This window comes from Heterodontus francisci, chromosome 5 (assembly GCF_036365525.1).
Source record: "Heterodontus francisci isolate sHetFra1 chromosome 5, sHetFra1.hap1, whole genome shotgun sequence".
Classification (NCBI taxonomy): domain Eukaryota; kingdom Metazoa; phylum Chordata; class Chondrichthyes; order Heterodontiformes; family Heterodontidae; genus Heterodontus; species Heterodontus francisci.
Genome location: NC_090375.1, coordinates 110915214 through 110935098, shown reverse-complemented (window position 1 = coordinate 110935098; position 19885 = coordinate 110915214). Strand labels below are relative to the sequence as shown.

Here is a 19885-nt window from a genome sequence, read left to right as displayed (position 1 = left end):
TTTGAAACAAAAGGAATTCCAGCCCATAACTGATCATTACTTTTCCTGACTGTTCTAAAAGCCATCTATAGATGGTTACAGAAAGAAGTTGGTAATGCAGTCGCAGTGTTTGATTTTGCACAATGCACAGCACAGTGAAAGATGTGATACTGCAAATCTGGCCATTCAGCTTTGCCAGCAGAGGTTCAGTGGCGTGAAACCTCAAGTTGTCTGGGTGCCGTAGCGTAGACTGCGTCCCATATTCTGAGGCTGCGATAGGCTGTGTCTCTTCCAACAGAAAAACAATAATTAGAGAAGCATCATTCTGCTCTGAGAACAGAAGGAGATGCCTTGGAAGGCTTCAACTGCTTCTTTCTTCAGCTCACAATGAGCTGCTGCTTCAGGCAATTGATCTCTGGAATTGATCACCTTTGCTTGATCATGATCTGGAGCTCTCCAGAAGGCCTCATCATAACACATGCTAGATAGTGAGAATTCCTTATGAAGACATACAGGATTGACGTTCCAGAACAGCCTGGAAACTCACCAATCTCAATGTGTGGAGGGTTTGGAAGATCTGCTCATCCTATTTCCCATCACCAGAAAGTAGCTAGAGCTAAAAATGGGGTGGAATCTTAGCAAAGCTGGACAAATTACAACCACAGGTGGACAATCTCAAACTCTTGGTCTGACCAGAAATTTGGGGTCTCTGGCGTTGCCATCCTATTATTGCTTTCTAGTAAGATAGGAAGTAAAGCTTCTCTGAAGCCAATATTTCCAGAAATTACATTTTGCTCAATTTATCAGTTATCTATCTTGTCTCTGAAAATGTCGAGGAAGGCCAATATGAGGAAATTTTGTTTATTTGAACTCCATTGCTACAAGAATAGATTGAACCACACTTTAGGAATTTCTGTACATAACAAAAGATTTATCACGGGTGCATGATGTGAACCTGCTTCCATTGAGTCATGAACTTTGCATTTTAGATGTTCATCTCATACCTCTTTCCCCCTTATTCGTCCCTTTCCCCCCCCCCCATGATCCAAAAAGCATCAGGCTAGACAGTATTGTTGATAGTGGGCATTTATTTGACATAGGTTGTTGACCCTGTTAAAATAGCAGGCAGAAAACCATCTGCAGAAAAACATTAATTGGTTATCTGCTAATTCCACCAGAAGTAATTTCTAGACTAATATGTTATTTCCAGGGTATTAATGCCATTTTCAAACTGAATTCTTTGTCTAGAAATTCAATTGTTGTGTCTGTTATACAGGCATAACGTGATGCCTAGGAGTCCAGTATGGAATGACATACCCATTCTGCCTTGAAAGTGTGCTACCCAACATATTGGATCAGACTGTTCCAAAGGGATCCAGGGAATGTCCCAGAAGTATTAAAAAGCATCATTGCAATATTAAAATAAGGGTCTTAAGCTTGGAGTATCTTTTTGGAAAATTGGTCTGTTCAAAAGCTGTACTCATTGCCCAGTAAATCATGATACTAACAGTCAAGGACCCTGCAGGAGCACTATTTAATGGATTTATTGATTCCATACAGGTTAGTTACTGGTTTGACCTCTAGTGTTGCTAGTTGACTGCTGGGCCTTTGTTATTTTCTCCATTCAACAAGTGATTCTGATTCTGACATCTGGGAAAAACTTTGTGCTGATGGTACTGGACATTTTTTTGTCTATTTTGCAGTTTATTGAAAAATAAAAATTGTGGTCTGGTCAGTCTGCCTTTGGTGCTGGAGGATTTACACGAACAGTCAAGAAGACGAGAGCAGAAGCAGCTGTGAGAAGAGGAAGAGCGCACAGTGTAGGAGAATATCCACTCAGTGGGTCTTCATGGAGCACTTCTCATATGCCAACTTCATTGTTTGACTAAGGAGGGTCAATGAGCTACATCACCTGCTACAGCCACAGCTGAGACCTCAAACCAGGTCATAGATAGCAATGCCTGTGGTGGTCAAGTTCACAATGGTCCTTAACTATTCTATCAGGGGTTCATTCTGGGCTGTGGCAGGTGATGTAACATAAAGTGCAGTCCATTGTTGTATCAGGGTTACTGAATTCTATGCCAGGAGTAATGCAGTACATTGCCTATGGACACACCAAAGGAGGACAAGAGGTTCTTAGCTTTGCCTGCATTGCAGCCTTCCCTAGGGTCCAAGAGGCCATAGTCTGCACCCAAATTGCCTTGCCATCCTGGCATCTTTTTCAATAGAAAGGCATACCATTCTCTGAATGTGTAGCGAGAGTGTGACCAAAAGCAGCACATCATACAGGGCTCTACCTGGTTTCTTGACATCTTTCATGATTTATTCAACCCGCACAAGTCCTCTGTGTTGTCTTTATACCTGCCAGGCTGTTGGGTCACAGACTGGTTACTTGGTTATGTGGGATATCCCCTTCAGACATGACTCATAACTCCTGTCTGGAATCCAGCCGCAGATACATGACCGATCATGTAAGTCATACTGCTATCAGAAATTGAGGAGACGATTGGCGTGCTCGAGCAAAGCTTTAACTGCCTGGACTGAGAGGAGCTCCGCAACATGCCTCTGTACATTTCCTGATTTTTGGTCATGTGCAACATACTGCATAACGTTACGAAAATGAATGAGATGGAAGAGCACAATCAATCACCAGTACAGTTTGATGCCAGAGTTCTTAGAGAACAACTGATTCGAGGAGTTCAAGAACCATCCCTCCCTTCCCTAATACACCAACAGTGCCACCATCCTTATGAGTGCTGCCCTCACAATCAATATCTGATTGCTTTTAAAGTGGAGGCAAAGATGCTTGATTTTCCATGTCCCCAAACAACCAAGCAGTTAACAAACAGAGGGAGTAGTGCTGGCTGGAAGCCTGTGATTTCCGCACCTACGTGACAGAGGCATGCAGTCTGCACCCCATTCACTGCATGCCTCTTCTCACACATGATCAAACTTCTAGGCTGTGGAGACCAGAAGTATACTTCCTATAGGTGGTTTACATGGTGTGCTCCGAGTAAAAGCTATAAAAGTTTTTTGTGGGTTCTGAGACTAGAAGGGTACTTAAAGCTGCCAAGTGCCTTCCAAGAATGTGGAATGTTGTAGATTGGATCTATCAGTTTGGGTATTACAATCATGACACATGCTCTACTCAACAGAAGACCATGACCAGATTCTCAACTACTTCAGTGACTGGAACACAGCAATAATGAGAAAAAAGGTTTCTTTTAATCACCTAATCTATAATCAATAGAAGAGCCTAAAAGATGTTTCACATAAAATGTTTGCAACATTCACAAGACTACAAAATACTGGGGTGCTAACATTATCTTACAAATGTGTTAAGAATTAATACTTCATAAATCCATAAAAAAGTATTTTTGTACAAGTTGAAAACTGACTCATTTAAATATTCTACAGAGAAACAGTTGCTACTGTCAGAGGGACTGATTCACTTTCAACACAAGTCCAGTCATGTTTTCCTGTTTCACTGTGGATTTTACCTGAAACAAATCACTTGACTGGACGGAATTCACTGTTTTGCTACAGTGTACATACTTTAACTAGATGCTCCATACAAGATACCATTATTGTACAGTAAAGGACAAGAAACAGTCAGTAACCAGAACCAAGTATTTCATAGTCAACTTGGATATGCCTGAAAGTTAGTCCTTGACTTGAATTTTGGTCAGAAATGAATTATTAAGTGGGTGTTCCTGCCCACACCTGATATCACATATAATGTTTTCGCTTTTCTCTGAACTGTAGTTTGAAGTACATCTTCATCAGTGGCCTATCCATCCATGATCATCTGTTGTCTGTCATTTACTTCGACCTGCAAGAGATGCAAAACAAAACTCAGTATTGACTTCTTTGTGGTAAAATAAACATTGCTGTTTTCAGAATATATGAATTATGACTTGACAGCAATCTTTTCAGCATAAAGTGTCTGAAAAAGTTTCTTTATACATTGATGAAAAGAGGCTGAAGGCAAATCAGTGTAAATGTATAATTACAAATCTATTATGATTGATCACTGGACCTTGCCAAATGGTTTAGCGGGTAAGTACAATGTCTGATATAGCTGAGTTCATACAAAATGGAAATATTACAGAACTGATCCCTGGCCTCCACTGACCGAGCCGCTCTCACTGGTGTGAACAATGATTTCTTACATTACAATAGTGATTACACTTGAAAGATCTTTCATTGGCTGTAAAACAACTTCGGGATGTTCTGAGGACGTGAAAGGCACGAAACAAATGCAAGTTTTACAATTGACCGCAATGTCCCTGGATTAGGAAAGGGAAACTGGCTAGGATCCCCACCCCTAATCACTATGCAATTACCCCTGCTGGAACAAACAAATGTATTGAAATCAGACTAGACTATTATGGTTCAATAGCTTGCTGACTCTCAATATCTATAGTAATATACCAAGAATGTCTCCTTGGGCATAGTACTGGAAGGCTGCCAGTGGTCACAAAACAATATCCCAGGAAGAGTCAGCGCTTCAGGAGAGCATGAGAGAAAACTGATCATTGAATATTATTTCACATAGAGATTATTGCCTTCCCATCTCCTTCAGATGAGTTAGTGTTTTCTTTTGAAGCATTGTCAGTGGTTTTAAATCAGGTTACTCACAAGTGCAGAACATGATACACTTATCAAAATTGTCTATTTTTACTGATATTTTCAGCAGTTTGGACAAAACTGCACTAGTTACAACGATGAAACGTCACACCGACCTGAAACGTTAACTGTATTACTCTCCACAGATGCTGCCTGACCTGCTGAGTATTTCCAGCATTTTCTGTTTTTGTTTCAGATTTCTAGCATCCATAGTATTTTGCTTCTATATAAATGCAAGTTCGTTCTGTCGAAATAATATATTGAAATCTGTAGGTGATTACCAAATTTGATTCAATATCTGTTAAGCCTGTGATAGGGGTTTTCAATGTAAAGTTACTAATATCAATAATTAGCCTACCTCTTGGTGCCTATACTGTAATCAAGTGTTCTTGTCCCATGGAATTTACTTGGCCTGCACAGTATGGTAAAATTCAGGAATCTTTTTTTTTAAAAAGAGGGCCTATTATTTCTTTACAAAAGGGTAAATTGGTGTTTTAACAATCAGGGCATTTTTTTAAAATTGTTTTTTTAATTGAGACTAATGATCTTTTACTAATACCATAGGAGTATATTTCAAACTCCCAACTGAGATACTTTTCCTAACTTTCCCCAGTTGAGATAGTTTCCTTACCCCCATCTCCCCAGCCCCTCCCCTTTATCTCTTCCACTCCTTCCTCCTGCCAAGCCCTTTCTTGTTTCCTATCTCCCCTACCACTCACCCCATTTCCTTCCCACCTTGCCCTCCACCTTCCTTTTACTCTCCCTCCTTTCATCCTCTTCATCTACTCACTCCTACCTTCCATCCCCCCCTCTTCCTCTGCATTGGTCCAATTATCCACTTCCCTCTAACTCCTGCTGAAAACAGTACTCATTCTTGACTACCCATGTGCAAAGGCACAGGAGATGCAGTAGTTTTTTTTTTAAATGCGAAAGTCATGGAATGACTTCCTGGTGTAACAGGTTATTGTATTAATACCCTCTGCCACCAATCACTACGACATGCAATTTTGCTGCACCTCAGAAAAACCATCTGGAGAGGTCAGTTATCCTCCTCACCAGCAGCACAGGCACATTCTAGGCACATTCTTGGCCAAAAAACTGTCTGCGCTGTGGGCAGACCTAACACGAGTTGAATGCAGCAAGAATAAATCACTATAGAGAAAGAAAATGCCATTGGACTTCTAATGTTAATACGCCATGTTTTCTGATACTAAAGATTGTTAATTGTTCAAACCTCAAACAAGAAGTAGTGCTTAGGGATAGCATAATTTATAGTATAGATAGGTCAATTAACAAAATATTAACTGTAAAATTGTATTACATCTCAAAGCAGGAAGTGAAAGATTGTGTGTACAGTATCTCAAATTATGCTGCAGTTTTAGCGGCCTTAAAAGTAGATAATTCCCCAGGCCCAGATGAGATGTATCCCAGGCTGTTGTGTGAGGCAAGGGAGGAGATTGCAGGGGCTCTGACACAAATCTTCAAATCCTCTCTGGCCACAGGAGATGTGCCAGAGGACTAGAAGAGAGAGAATGTGGTACCATTATTCAAGAAGGGTAGCAGGGATAAACCAGGTAATTACAGGCTGGTGAGTCTAACATCAGTGGTAGGGAAACTATTGGAAAAAATTCTGAAGGACAGGATTAATCTCCACTTGGAGAGGCAGGGATTAATCAAGGATAGTCAGCATGGCTTTGTCAGGGGGAGATCATGTCTAACAAATTTGATTGAATTTTCCGAGGACGCGACTAGGTGTGTAGATGAGGGTAAAGCAGTTGATACAGTCCACATGGACTTCAGTAAGGCTTTTGATAAAGTTCCGCATGGGAGATTGGTCAAGAAGGTAAAAGCCCATGGGATCCAGGGCAATTTAGCAAATTGGATCCAAAATTGGCTTAGTGGCAGGAGGCAGAGGGTGATGGTCGAGGGTTGTTTTTGTGATTGGAAGCCTGTGACCAGTGGTGTACCACAGGGATCAGTGCTGCGACCCTTGTTGTTTGTAGTGTACATGAATGATTTAGATGTGAATATAGGAGGTATGATCAGTAAATTCGCAGATGACACGAAAATTGGTGGTGTTGTAAATAGTGAGGAGGAAAGCCTTAGATTACAGGATGATATAGTTGGGCTGGCAAGATGGGCAGAGCAGTGGCAAATGGAATTTAATCCTGAGAAGTGTGAGGTGATGCATTTTTGGAGGACTAACAAGGCAAGGGAATATACAATGGATGGTAGGACCCTAGGAAGTACATAGGGTCAGAGGGACCTTGGTGTACTTGTCCATAGATCACTGAAGGCAGGAGCACAGGTAGATAAGGTAGTTAGGAAGGCATATGGGATACTTGCCTTTATTAGCCGAAGCATAGAATATAAGAGCAAGGAGGTTAGGATGGAGCTGTATAAAATGCTAGTTAGACCACAGCTGGAGAACTGTGTACAGTTCTGGGCACCACACTATGGGAAGGATGTGATTGCGCTGGAGAGGATGCAGAGGATGTTGCCTGGGCTGGAGCATTTCAGCTATGAAAAGAGACTGGATAGACTAGGCTTGTTTTCCTAGAGCAGAGAAGGCTGAGGGGGATCTGATTGAGGTATACAAAATTATGAGGGGCATAGATAGGGTAGATAGGAAGAAACTTTTTCCCTTAGCGTAGGTGTCAATAACCAGGGGGCATAGATTTAAGGTAAGGGGCAGGAGGTTTAGAAGGGATTTGAGGAAAACTTCTTTCACCCAGAGGGTGGTTGGAATCTGGAACACACTGCCTGAAGGGGTGGTAGAGGCAGGTACCCTCACAACATTTAAGAAGTATTTAGATGAGCACTTGTAACGCCATAGCGTGCAAGTCTACGGGCCAAGTGCTGGAAAATGGGATTAGAATAGATATGTTTGATGGTCGGTGCAGACACGGTGGGCCGAAGGGCCTCTTTCCATGCTGTATAACTCTATGACGCTAGTTGCAAGGGCTGAAGCTCCTCCACTCCCACCTTCTCGATCCCCTTACTGCCTGACTCAGAGTTACACCCTCCTGTCCCTGACCACTGATCAAAACAGATGACCCTATCCTAAGAGGTGTGACTGCCTTCTGGGAGAAAATGTCCAGTTAACTTTCCCCCTCTCTGATGTGTCGTAGTGTCTGCAGCTCGGCCTCTAGCTCAATGACTCTGAGCTGAAGCTCCTCAAGCCGCAGACATGGTTTCCATGGACTGCTGTGGCATCCAGGAGCTCCCACATACTGCAGCCATGACACATCACCCGTCCTGCCATCTTTATTGTGTTAATTTAAGTAAATGCATTTTTTCTTAATTAATTTATAGCTCCCCTCCTTATCGAACTCCCTCACTTACCAAACTCCCTCCTTCACACTCTGCACTCCAACAGCACTCCATGCCCAGCAGCACTCTATGCAGACAAGCAGCACTGAGAGTCCCCTGAATTTATACTTTCTGAAAACAATAATGTGTCAAAGTGGTTTGTAGCCAGTGAAGTACTTTTGAACTGTACCTTTGCAATGTAGGAAACACAGTAACCAGTTTGTACATAGCAAGCCCCCACAAATAGCAATGTGATAATGAACAGGTAATCTGTTTTTCTGATGTTGAGTGAGGGATAAATATTGGCTTGGAGACCCTGGTCTTCTGCAAAATAATGCCATGGAATCATTTACATCCATCTGAGAGGGCAGATGGGGCTTCAGTTTAATACCTCAACTGAAAGATGGCACCTCCAATGGCAAAGCACTCTTTGGCTATTGCTGGTGGGGCGTTGCCTTGATTTTTATACTCAAGTCCTGGAGTGGAATCTGAACCTATGGCCTTCAATTGGGAGGTAAGCATGCTACCCACTGAGCCATGACTGACACTTAGACCAAGCTTCCTTCAAACTTATAAATCTATTTGCAAGTGTCTAGGCCCATAATATGATTGAAAAACTACTGTCAAAAGTTGATGATCTATAATTACCAGCTCTTGCACTAATATTTTAAAAGCTTTGATGTTAGGTATTGGGAAATAAATTTTACAAGTAGCCAGAAATCTAAAACTTATCAGTAGTGTTTATGAACTGTCATACTGAAATACCGAAAACAAGATTTTCTTGGATATTCATGGGGACCTAGGATTCCAGTCTATATATCATCTCCTCATTAATATTGTACCCTCCAGGTAGAAGGACGGAGTCAGCTGAAAGATCCTTGTGATAAACAAGGGGATCTGGTTATAATGAGTTAGCGATTGCTACAATTGGCCTTAGCACCTTTGGCTTAAGAACTGGAAAATTAATCTGGCTTCCTATTTCAGATAGCTATTTGGTCACTCCTGCTGAAAAATGGGCATCAGTAAGGACAGGATTAAATATGTATTCTTACTCTAACTAGCCAGCTATCTTGAACCCAATTCATAAGGAAATAATTTACATGTTTAGAAAAATCATACCAAATCTCTTCTATGAAAAGCAACCTTTAAACAACGAGCAGGGGTATATACTGCTGTAAAGATAAATAAATTATTCCAACTTGTTGAGAAACAGATCACTTTTTAGCAATATTTCAAACCAGACAATACAACTTAACAGTCTTCATTCACACAAAACCATCAAGAAACTTTGGGTGGTATTTATGCTCTCCCCGTGGTACATTTGGAAAGACCCACCAGTGGCCTCTCAAGTGCCTGATTCCCCAAAGAGACAACGCGGGTCCCTCACCAGCTCTCCAGCCGACAGCCAAGATCCCTGTCACATCCATAAAATTCCTCCCATGGGGGTGAAATTCAACTTTGGCAGGGGTGCAAAATGGGCAGGAGTGAATTGACTGTGTGATGCGCTTGATGTGCTTCCCTCCAGTTGAATTTTATTCTCAAAATCTGTTAACAACTGCTGCACTTCCAAAGTTAGTCATGTGACTTCATACAGAAGATTATTTCTATATCTATGAGATAGTGACTAAATAAAGGCATGCAGCATGTAATGTGTATGTAAAGCTTCAATTTCACGAAGAAGCATATTTGCAGAAAAGGAGATATTTAAAAGTCAGTGGTTGTATTGATCATGTCTTCCCTTAGGGTATCTCTTTGCTCCGCAAAACAACACATTGGTTTTCTGAAACAATCATTTGTTGAAATAAGAGAAAAATGTCAAAATTAAGAAAATCCATTTTCCAGACATGTGCATTATACAAAAACTTTCCAATCTCGCTGGAGGAAAGAGGAAAAAAAAGCAGAGTAGCTACAGCAAACATTGGTCCCTTAGAGACAGAGACAGGAGAAATTGTCATGGGGAATGAGGAAATGGCTGAGACCAAAACATTTTGTTTCTGTCTTCACAGTAGAAGACACAAATTACATACTGGAATTAGAAGGTAACCAAGGGGCTAATAGGATTGAGGAACTTAAGGTAATTAATATCAGCAGAGAAAAAGCGTTGGAGAAACTTAAGGGACTAAAAGCCAAAAAATGCTCAAGACCTGACGGCCTACATTCCAGTGTCCTAAAATCAGTGATGTGCAGAGATGGTGGATGTTCTAATTATGCTTTTCCAAAGTTCCCTAGATTCTAGAATGATCCCAGCGAATTGGAACTTAGCAAACGTAACTCTGCTATTCAAGAAGGGAAGGAGAGAGAAAACAGGGAACTACAAGCTAGTTAGCCTGGCATCAGTCATCAGGAAAATTCTGGAATCCATTATTAAGGAAGTCTTAACATTGAACTTAGAAAATCATTGTATGATCAGACAGAGTCAACATGGTTTCATGAAAGAGAATAAAAGCAAAAAACTGCAGATGCTGGAAATCTGAAATAAAAACAAGAAATGCTGGAAATACTCAGCAGGTCAGGCAGCATCCGTGGAGAGAGAAGCAGAGTTAATGTTTCACGTCAGTGACCCTTCTTTGGAACTGGCAAAGGTTAGAAATGTAATAGGTTTTAAGCAAATAAAGCAGGGGTGGGGCAAGAGATAACAAAAGTGAAGGTGTTGATAGGACAGGGTCACAGAGAATAACTGACCAGAAGGTCAGGGAGCAAAGGCAAACAGTATGTAAGAAAGGGAAATTGTGTTTGACAAATTTATTAGAGCTTTTGTGAATGTAGCTAGTAGGATAGATAAAGGGGACCCAGTAGATGTACTAAACATGGATTTCCTAAAGGGATTTGATAAGGTGCCAGACAAAAGGTTAACATGCAAGACAAGGGCTCATGGAGTTGGGGGTGATATATTAGCATGAATAGAGGATTCGTTAACAGACAGGAAGCAAATAGTTGGGATAAACGGGACATTTTCAAGTTGGCAGGCAGTAACTAGTGACGTGCTGCAAAGATCAGGGCTGGGGCCTCCAACTATTTACAATCTATATTATGACTTAGACGAAGAGACTGAGAGTAATGTTTCCAAGTTGCTGGTGATACAAAGCTAGGTGGGAAAGTAAGCTGTGAGGAGGACACAGAGAGGCTGCAAAGAGATATAGACTGGTTAGGTAGGCGGCCAATAAAGTGGCAGATGTAGTACAATGTGGGGAAGTGTGAAGTTATTCACTTTAGTCGTAAGAATAGAAAAGCAGAATGTTTTTAAAAAGGCATGAAACTTATAAATGTTGATGTTCAGAGGGACTTGGCTGTGCTGGTGCAAGGAACATAGAAAGTTAGCATGCAAGTACAGCAAGCAATTAGGAAGGCAACTGAAATGTTGGCCTTTATTGCAAGGGGATTGGAGTACTAGAATAAGGAAGTCCTGCTACAATTGTATAGGGCTGTGATGAAAGCACACCTGGAGTACTGTGTGTAGTTTTGGTCTCCATATCTAAGGAAGGATGTATTTGCTTTGGAGGCAGCACAGCGAAGGGTCACGAGATTGATCCCTGAGATGAGAAGGTTGTCCTGTGATGACAGGCTGAGGAAATTGGGACTATACTCTCTGAGGTTTAGAAGAATGAGAGATGATCTTATTGAAACATACAAGATTCTGAAGGGTAGACACTGAGAGGTTGTTTCCTCTGCCTGGGAATCTAGAACATGGGGGCAGAGTCTCAGATTGAGGGGCTGATCATTTATGACTGAGATGAGGAGAAATTTCTTCACTCAAAGGGTTGCAAATCTTTGGAATTCTGTACCCCAGAGGGTTGTGTTTGTTTCATCGTTGAATATATTTAAGGCTGAGATAGACAGATATTTGGCCACTCAGGGAATGAAGCGATATGGGGAGTGGGTGGGAAAGTGGAGTTGAGGCAGAAGATCAGCTGTGATCATATGGAATGGCAGAGCAGACTTGAGTGGCCATTTGGTCTACTCCTGCTCCTCTTTCTTATGTTCTTAAAACTCATTAGTAATCAGTGATCAGTTATTTAGGCCCAATTTAATATTGCCCATTTAAACATTTTCATACTCATGTTTACTCTATATTCCACTTTCATCACAGTGATGCCTCTATAATTCTTTTAATCATTAACACAAATCATATAACAAAGTTGCATTTAGTTAATGTAAATGACTTTAGCAGTCAACCATTACTAACTGAATATTTTCCAATTAGCAAAATGTGACAACTCAATCTTTTGTTAATTGTAACTGAACTGTTGGGTTTCTGGGCTGAATCTTAATTCCCAAAGGCAGGTGTTTTTGGGGTCGTGTCAGAGGTAAAAATGCAAGAAATCTGAAACAGGAACCCAACCTGCCTCGAACCCACCCACTTCCAGTTTTAATGAAGGCAGAACGAGGGATAGACTCATTTTAACAGTCATTCTATTTTTAATTAAAGACAACAGTGTTTTCCCCGCCTCGGTAAAAGCGGCAGCTTAAAGGAGGTGAGGGGGCTGAATCTATGAGTGAAGTACCTTTACAGCACTGTATTTGGACCAGAAGGAGCAGGAGTGTTTCCTCCAGGCCCAACAAGCTACTCAGTAAGCCACCCCCTCCCCTTCCTGACCACCATCAGAGGACCATCTGACACCCCAGTCACCAAGTGCTCCCCTTCCCGATAGCCTTCAGACCCCCTCCAGCGTGACTGGGATCCCCAGATCACCATCCAACCACCCCCTCCCTCATGATTCTGAACTTCCCCACAAACAGGACCCTCCCCCATGCAATTGGGATCCCTTACCCTCTGCCAGGATCAGGACCCCTGCAAGACCTCACTCACACCCAAATAAACATACCTGTTCTCATACAGCAGAATCTTACCACCCTTGAAAAAGTTCTTCCAATGGAGACAAATGTGGGTCCTGATCCTGACGGTCTGAGTCCCGCCCATCTGTGCGATTGTCCAGGAGGCAGCAAATTCAGAGACCACCTCTAGGAGCCCCATCCAATTAAGGACAGTGGGCGGGTTCCTGAGGCTGCAGGCCCAATCAGAGGGTCTGCAGCTTTGGAAGGTTGGCAGCCCCAGCAGGAGAGGTGAGTGCTGCTCAGGCAGAAAGGAGAACATGATGGCGCCCTTGGAGGCATGCAACAATTTTACGAATGATGAGGGTTGAAGCTGATATGCACCTTGGAGCAGAGGGGAAACCCCTCCGGAGGAATCGTTTTGACTGCATGTATGGTATTTCTCGCCCACGGTTGCATCTTTGGAGCGTGAAGCCTCTGGCTTCGATGGCTTGCTCCAACGCCAGGAGGATCCCTTCACACCCTGCCTCCGGTAAGGACTCCATTCCATTCTCCCAGTTTTTCCATCTCCAACGCATCTGCTCTGATGATGCAACCTTCCACAACAGCGCTTCTGATATGTCTTCCTTTTTCCTCAACTGAGGACTCCCCCCAACTGTGGTTGACAGGGCCCTCAATCGTGTCCGGTCCATTTCCTGCACCTCTGCCCTCACCCCTTCCCCTCCCTCTCAGAACCGCGACAGGGTTCCCCTTGTCCTCACTTTCCACCCCACCAGCCTCCACATCGAAAGGATCATCCTCCACCATTTCCGCCACGTCCAGCGTGATGCCACTACCAAACGCATCTTCCTCTCCCCTCCCCTGTCAGCATTCCGAAGGGATCGTTCCCTCCACGGCACCCTGGTCCACTCCTCCATTACCCCTGACAGCTCATCCCCTTCCCACGGCACCTTCCCATGCAATCGCAAGAGATACCTGCCCCTTTGCCTCCTCTCTCCTCACTATCCCAGGCCCCAAACACTCCTTTCAGCTGAAGCAGTGATTTACTTCTTTCAGTTTAGTATACTGTATTCGCTGTTCACAATGCAGCCTCTTGTACATCAGGGAGACCAAACGCAGATTGGGTGACCACTTTGCAGAACACCTTCGCTTAGTCTGAAAACATGACCCCAAGCTTCCTGTCGCTTGCCATTTCAACACCCCCCCCCCCCCCACACCCCACCACCCCCCACTCTCATGCCCACATCTCTGTCCTGGGCTTGCTGCAGTGTTTCAGTGAACATCAATGCAAGCTCGAGGAACAGCATCTCATTTACCGATTAGGCACGCTACAGCCTGCCGACTGAACATTGAGTTCAATCATTTCAGAGCATGACTGGCCCCCCTTTATTAGTTTTATTTTTATTTTTTCTTCTTTCTTTTTCTTTTATTTCAGTTTTTTTCATCATTAATTTTTTTACCATGTGCCTGCCCACTGTTTTTTTCATGTTTGTGCTTTTGGCCAGGGCTGTTCATTAATCCGTTATTTAACACCCTCTCTGCACTAACACACCATTAACACAACCTTTGCCTTTGCTCCATGGCCTTCTGGTCAGTTATTCTCTATGACCTTCTGTCCTATCAACACCTTCCCTTGTGTTATCTTTTGCCCACCCCCACTTTATTTGCTTAAAACCTATTTCTTTTCTAACCTTTGCCAGTTCTGATTAAGATTCTGAGTTAACCTTAAACGTTAACTCTGCTTCTCTCCCCACAGATGCCATCTAACCTGCTGATTATTTCCTGCATTTTTTGTTTTTATCCCGGAAGAGTCCTCCCAGTCCCCCTCATTAGCTTCCTAATTGTTAATTATTGGCTACTGCCCTGCTTCCATTGTTTACCTGCCTCCAGCAAGATCACCCAGAGGTAGGAAAGTGTTGGCCTGCCAATCCGAAGCCCTCATGTCCAAGTTTGCTCCTGATCCAGCCCATAGGCTTCAGCCTTGTTAAGCAGACTTCCTCCCTGAAAGGCTCTAGTCTGTCAATCTGGCTGCCTGTGGAAAGGTTCTGCAGTGGAAATCTACCCCATAAAGTTTAAAAGAGTATCAATTCTTTTCTATTTCGCTTATTTATGGACTTAATTTGTTAAGAGGCATCAGTATTGGAGAATCGAGCACTTTTCATTCTGGGTGCACAGGTCAGCATCAAGCTCTCTGTAGCATGGTCAGATGCAGTAAAGCTGCTGAGATTTATTTTAGCAACAACCTCAGAAGGACACCTTCTCCTGCTTCAGTGTGACATTTTGTTATTTTGTTCAGCAGACATCCTGTGACCTCTGGGTGAAATTGCTAAATTAGTGTCAATTGGTGCTGAATTAATAGACTGTTTTGTCGAGGGATGTTCTATAGCATAGAGGATAGAAGAATATATGGAGAGTTTACTAAAGATAACATTGTCCCAGCATTGGCCAGTCTGGGGAAGAATGTCAACTGAAACATTAACCTTCTCTACGGGTTTAAGCTGCTGATCGATCTGATCTTTATTTTCTATTTTTATTCCAAATTTCCAAAACTCAGTTTCCTTTTCAACTCTGCTCTTCAACACTGTTGAATCAAGGACCTTGCAACAGTATATTTGAAGCAGCTATCAAGAGTGCCGGGAAAAGATACGTTTTGATATTTTCAACCAAATAAATTATAATCAAGCCCACAATATCCTTTAGGGTAGAAGTCTGATCTATTTAAGTGCAACAAAAAACATGAAATATGACCTATAAGTGCCTGATTATGCTTTACTATAGGCTGCAAGTAAGAAACATTGGCCTTTTGAATATTAATGATAAATGAATAATCAGAGTAAAGTAGGCTCTGCTGCATAATGTAACCTAATTTTTCACATATTAATAATATGGCCTTTGAAAAATTAACAGTAACAGTTGCTATTAATTTACGTCTAAAAGAATTAAAGAAAGCAACCCCCAACTAAGGAAACTCATCAGTTCTTGGCCTTTAATAAATATAATCAAACCCTAATCTTTTTATATAATTTTATTTTTTGAGTGAGGTGCTGTTCTTAGCCTTTGAAATCTAATTGTTTTCAAGCTCTTAATTCTTTATGGGGAAATTCAGAGAAAACTCTCACTGAGTAGGCATTTTGAGAAATTCATTATCTGTGGCCTATGAATAAATATATGTTATTTTGTCTCCCTAGGGATATGTTCTTATTCCTTATCAAAATGATTTTTGCTGCAGATTTAAATTAATATAATTAATCCTGCCATCATAACACTACTTTTAAATACCATCTGCTTAGAGTTAAATTTATTTTTAAAGCTTTTTTTGCTTCTTTTTTTTGCCCTGTGTGTTCTTCCTCTCAACACAATCTCCTTACAGCTTCAGCCCTACTTCCATCTCTGGAGTTACTTAAAGAAGCAGGCACCACATGAAAGGAATATTATCTGAAGATGTTCCCCAACTCCTGGCCCAATTTTCAGACATGGCACTGTGCAAATGCAAATTCCATTGTGTGTGTGATCCTGTGAAACAAATCTTCAGTGATGCTCAGCTGATTTCAAAACTGGTGCATGTAGATGCCATTGGATATAAGCAAAGCAATAGCGAATCTGAAATTAATGCACAGCATTCAGTTGCCGTGAGTAATAAACTAAGAAAACTCTTTTACCTAGATCGAGCTAATGAATAACTGAAGAGTGTACTCAAACATTGTTATCTTACATAGAGGACATGGTAGTACTGAGGTTCAAAATCCCGCTCTTTGATCAACGGGGTCTGTGTTTGAATCCTAACCAGAATGATGGGATGAAATTTTCTTCTCTGTTGGCAGTTTTCACCATATTTCTTATTGACGTACCTCAGAATAGTCCTAGATTATATGTGATGTCATGATTTTATTGGTGAAAATACTGTTTATCCTGTCTGATGCACTATATTGATTTTTTAAAATATTGAATTAATGCTAGAATAGTTTCCAAAGTGCCTTTTGTAGAAAAATGAAAGAAGAAATGTTTAATTAATGCTATTTGTATAGAATAGATAGGAGAAACTGTTTCCACTGGCAGGAGGGATGCTAACCAGAGCAGGAGGGACAGGAACAGTACCATAGTGGTACTGTTACTGGATGAGTAATCCAGAGGCCCACAGTAATCCTTCAGATCCATGAGTTCAACTCCCACCATGGCAGCTGGGAGAACTTAAATCCAACTAATTAATAAATCTGGAATAAAAAGCTAGTCTCGATAATGATGATCATGAAACTACCGGATTGTCATAAAAACCCATCTGACTCACTAATGACCTTCAGGGAATGAAATCTGCCGTTCTTACATGGTCTAGCCTGTATGTGACTACAGACACATTGTAATGTGGTTGACTCTTAATTACCCTCTGAAATGACATGGCAAGCTACTCAGTTATATCAAACCACTACAGAAAAGTCAAATAAAAATAGAGTCATTGTAGCACAGAAGCAGGCCATCAAAACCATGCTAGCTTGCTGTAGAGCAATTCAGTCAGTCCCATTCTCTCAATCTATCCCCATAGCCCTGCAAGTTTATTTCCTTCCTCCAATTTCCTTTTGAAATCATTGATCGTTTCTGCTTCCACCACCCTCACAGGCTGCAAGTTTCAGGTCATTACCCAAAACCTTAAATACATGTCTCCAATGTTGTTGTACAATCAGCTAATGAGAACAACTTTTCTTTGGCTACCTCATCTAAACCTGTCACAATCTTGTACATTTCTATCAAATCTCCCCTCAATCTCCTTTGCCACTTGTCTGCCCATTCAGCTAGCCTATGTCCTGTTGCTGTCGATTGGTATCATTCTCACTGTTTGCCACACCTCCAGGTTTGGTTTCATCATCAAACTTTGAAATTGTACTCTGTATCCCATATATCCAAGTCACTTAAACATATCAAAAAATGCAATGGTCCCAGCACTGATCCTTGGGGAACACAAATGTCCACCATCCTCCAGTCTGAAAAACAACTATTTATCACGGACTCACTGTTTTATGTCCTTAAGCCGATTTTTTATCCAAGGTGGCACAGGCCCTCCTATTCCATGAGACTCAATTTTGTTAACCAGCCTTTTATGTGGTACCATCATGCAGGCCCCCACCTGCCAAGAATTTTGCCATATGGAAATTAAATTTCAATTTGCTGCTGGGAAGAAGAGAAGGCCTGTGACAAAGGGTTGCCAAGCCCCTGGCTGGAAAGACAATTTTGCATATTAACAGTCAGCGTTTGAAAGGACAAGACAATCCACAAAGCCAGAAGTGGTTATACCAGTCGGTCACGTGACTACCCTGCTGGCCAACTTGGGGAGTTTTAAATTGTAGAGACAGTGTTTGAACTGGCTGAAAGCAGAATGGTCCGCCTGTCTGTCTGCTCCCATCTGTTTCTCACGGAACTCCAAAAACCCACTTAAGACATATGAACCCCAAGAGAGAAAAGTCTCCTACAGTAAACAGGTTTAAGAAGAATAATGAGCCCCAACAAAAAGCAAGACCTACCTACAATCAAGGACTATACAGTGAGCTCGAAGACCCGTAAGAAAAACTCTTCAGATATTGACTCAAACTTTTCCACATTATTTCTTCTGCTCTTTTCTGTCCCTATCTGCATGTGTGCATCGCATATCTATGTTAGCATGGGCGTGTCGTGTATCCATAGGCATTAACCCAATTAGAATTTAAGTTTAATAAAATTTCAATCTTTCTTCTTTAAACCTAAGAAAACCTGTATATGTACTAGTTTCATTGCCTTATAATTGGAAATCGGTGAACAAGGATTCACCAAGGGGGAGCTAAAAAACACAGCGTGTTTAAAAGTAAAACCCTGTTACAGTAAGACCAGGTGAAGGCTCAAAGGGAACCCTGAGCCTCTTTCTCATCTGGTCGTAACAGATACTCTGTCAAATTCTTTCTTAAAATTCACAGAGACAACGTCCATTGCATTCCCTTCATCAAATTCAATTAGATTGGTCAAGTATGATCTGCCTTTTACAAATCTGTGCTGGCTCTCCTTAATTAACTCAAACCCTCCAAGTGCCTGTTGATTTTTTCCCTGATTATTATTTCTAAAACCTTATCGACCAATGTTGTTAAACTAATTGGCCTTTAGTTACTAGGAATGACCTTACACCCTTTCTTGAATAAGGGTGCCACATTATCCACTCTCCAGTCTTCTGGCACGTCTCCCGTATCGAGGGAAGATTGGATGATTATGGCAGGCCTTTCCGCTATCTCCACCCCAACTTCCTTCAGCAACCTGTGATGCAAGCCATCTAGACCAGGCAACGTAACCACTTTAAGCATAGCCAGCCTTTCCAGTACATCTCTCCTATTAATTTTCACCCCATCCATTACCTCTACCATCTCCGCTTCTACCAATATTTTGTCAGCATCCTCTTCTTTAGTAAACACAGATACAAAGTATTCTAAAAGCAAAATACTGCGGATGCTGGAAATCTGAAATGAAAACAAGAAATGCTGGAACCACTCAGCAGGTCTGGCAGCATCTGTGGAAAGAGAAGCAAAGTTAATGTTTCTTCGTTCCGAAGAAGGGTCTCTGACCCGAAACGTTAACTCTGCTTCTCTTTCCACAGATGCTGCCAGACCTGCTGAGTGGTTCCAGCATTTCTTGTTTTTATTACAAAGTATTCTAGCCTTGCTCTGCAGCTCTAAGCATATACCAACCTCTTTGTCCCTAATAGGAGCCACCCTGCCTCTTACTACCCACTTACTATTTACATGCTTGTAGATTTTTGGGTTAGCTTTTATGTTGATCGCCATTCTATTCTAATATTCTCACTTTCCCAGTCATATTTTACTCTTCGCTTCCCCTTCAATTTATTGTATATGGCCTGGTTTGTGCTTGAAGAATGCACCTTACATGCATCATACACCCTTTTTTAGTTTCATCATATTTGCTATCTCCCTCATCATCCAATGAACCTGTTTTTGGTTCCCCTACCTTTGACCCTTGTTGGAGTGTACCTAGCCTGTACCTGAAACAACTTCTCCTTAAAGATCACCATTATTCTGTTACAATTTTTTCCGTCAGTCTTTGGTTCCATTTTACCCTCCAATTTAGAAGAATAAAACTGGACGGACCACCCGACATTGACCTAAGCACCGGAATCAACAAAGGCAGTCAGCCCTGCAAGTCCTCCTCACTGACTCCTGAGGACTTGTGC

At 41.8% G+C, this 19885-nt stretch overlaps 1 protein-coding gene across 2 annotated transcripts in view; it reads right to left on the bottom strand.

Annotated features, from left to right (window-relative positions):
* Positions 1 to 3301: 3301 nt before the first annotated feature.
* The window catches only part of LOC137369591 (sodium/potassium-transporting ATPase subunit beta-1-interacting protein 3), a 693785-nt gene continuing 677201 nt past the window's right edge, over positions 3302 to 19885 (bottom strand). For both annotated transcript variants that reach the window (XM_068030897.1, XM_068030898.1), the window contains one exon: positions 3302 to 3811. In XM_068030897.1, the coding sequence (XP_067886998.1) occupies positions 3802 to 3811 (10 nt within the window). In that variant the 3' untranslated portion in view covers positions 3302 to 3801. The remainder of the gene's footprint in view (positions 3812 to 19885) is intronic.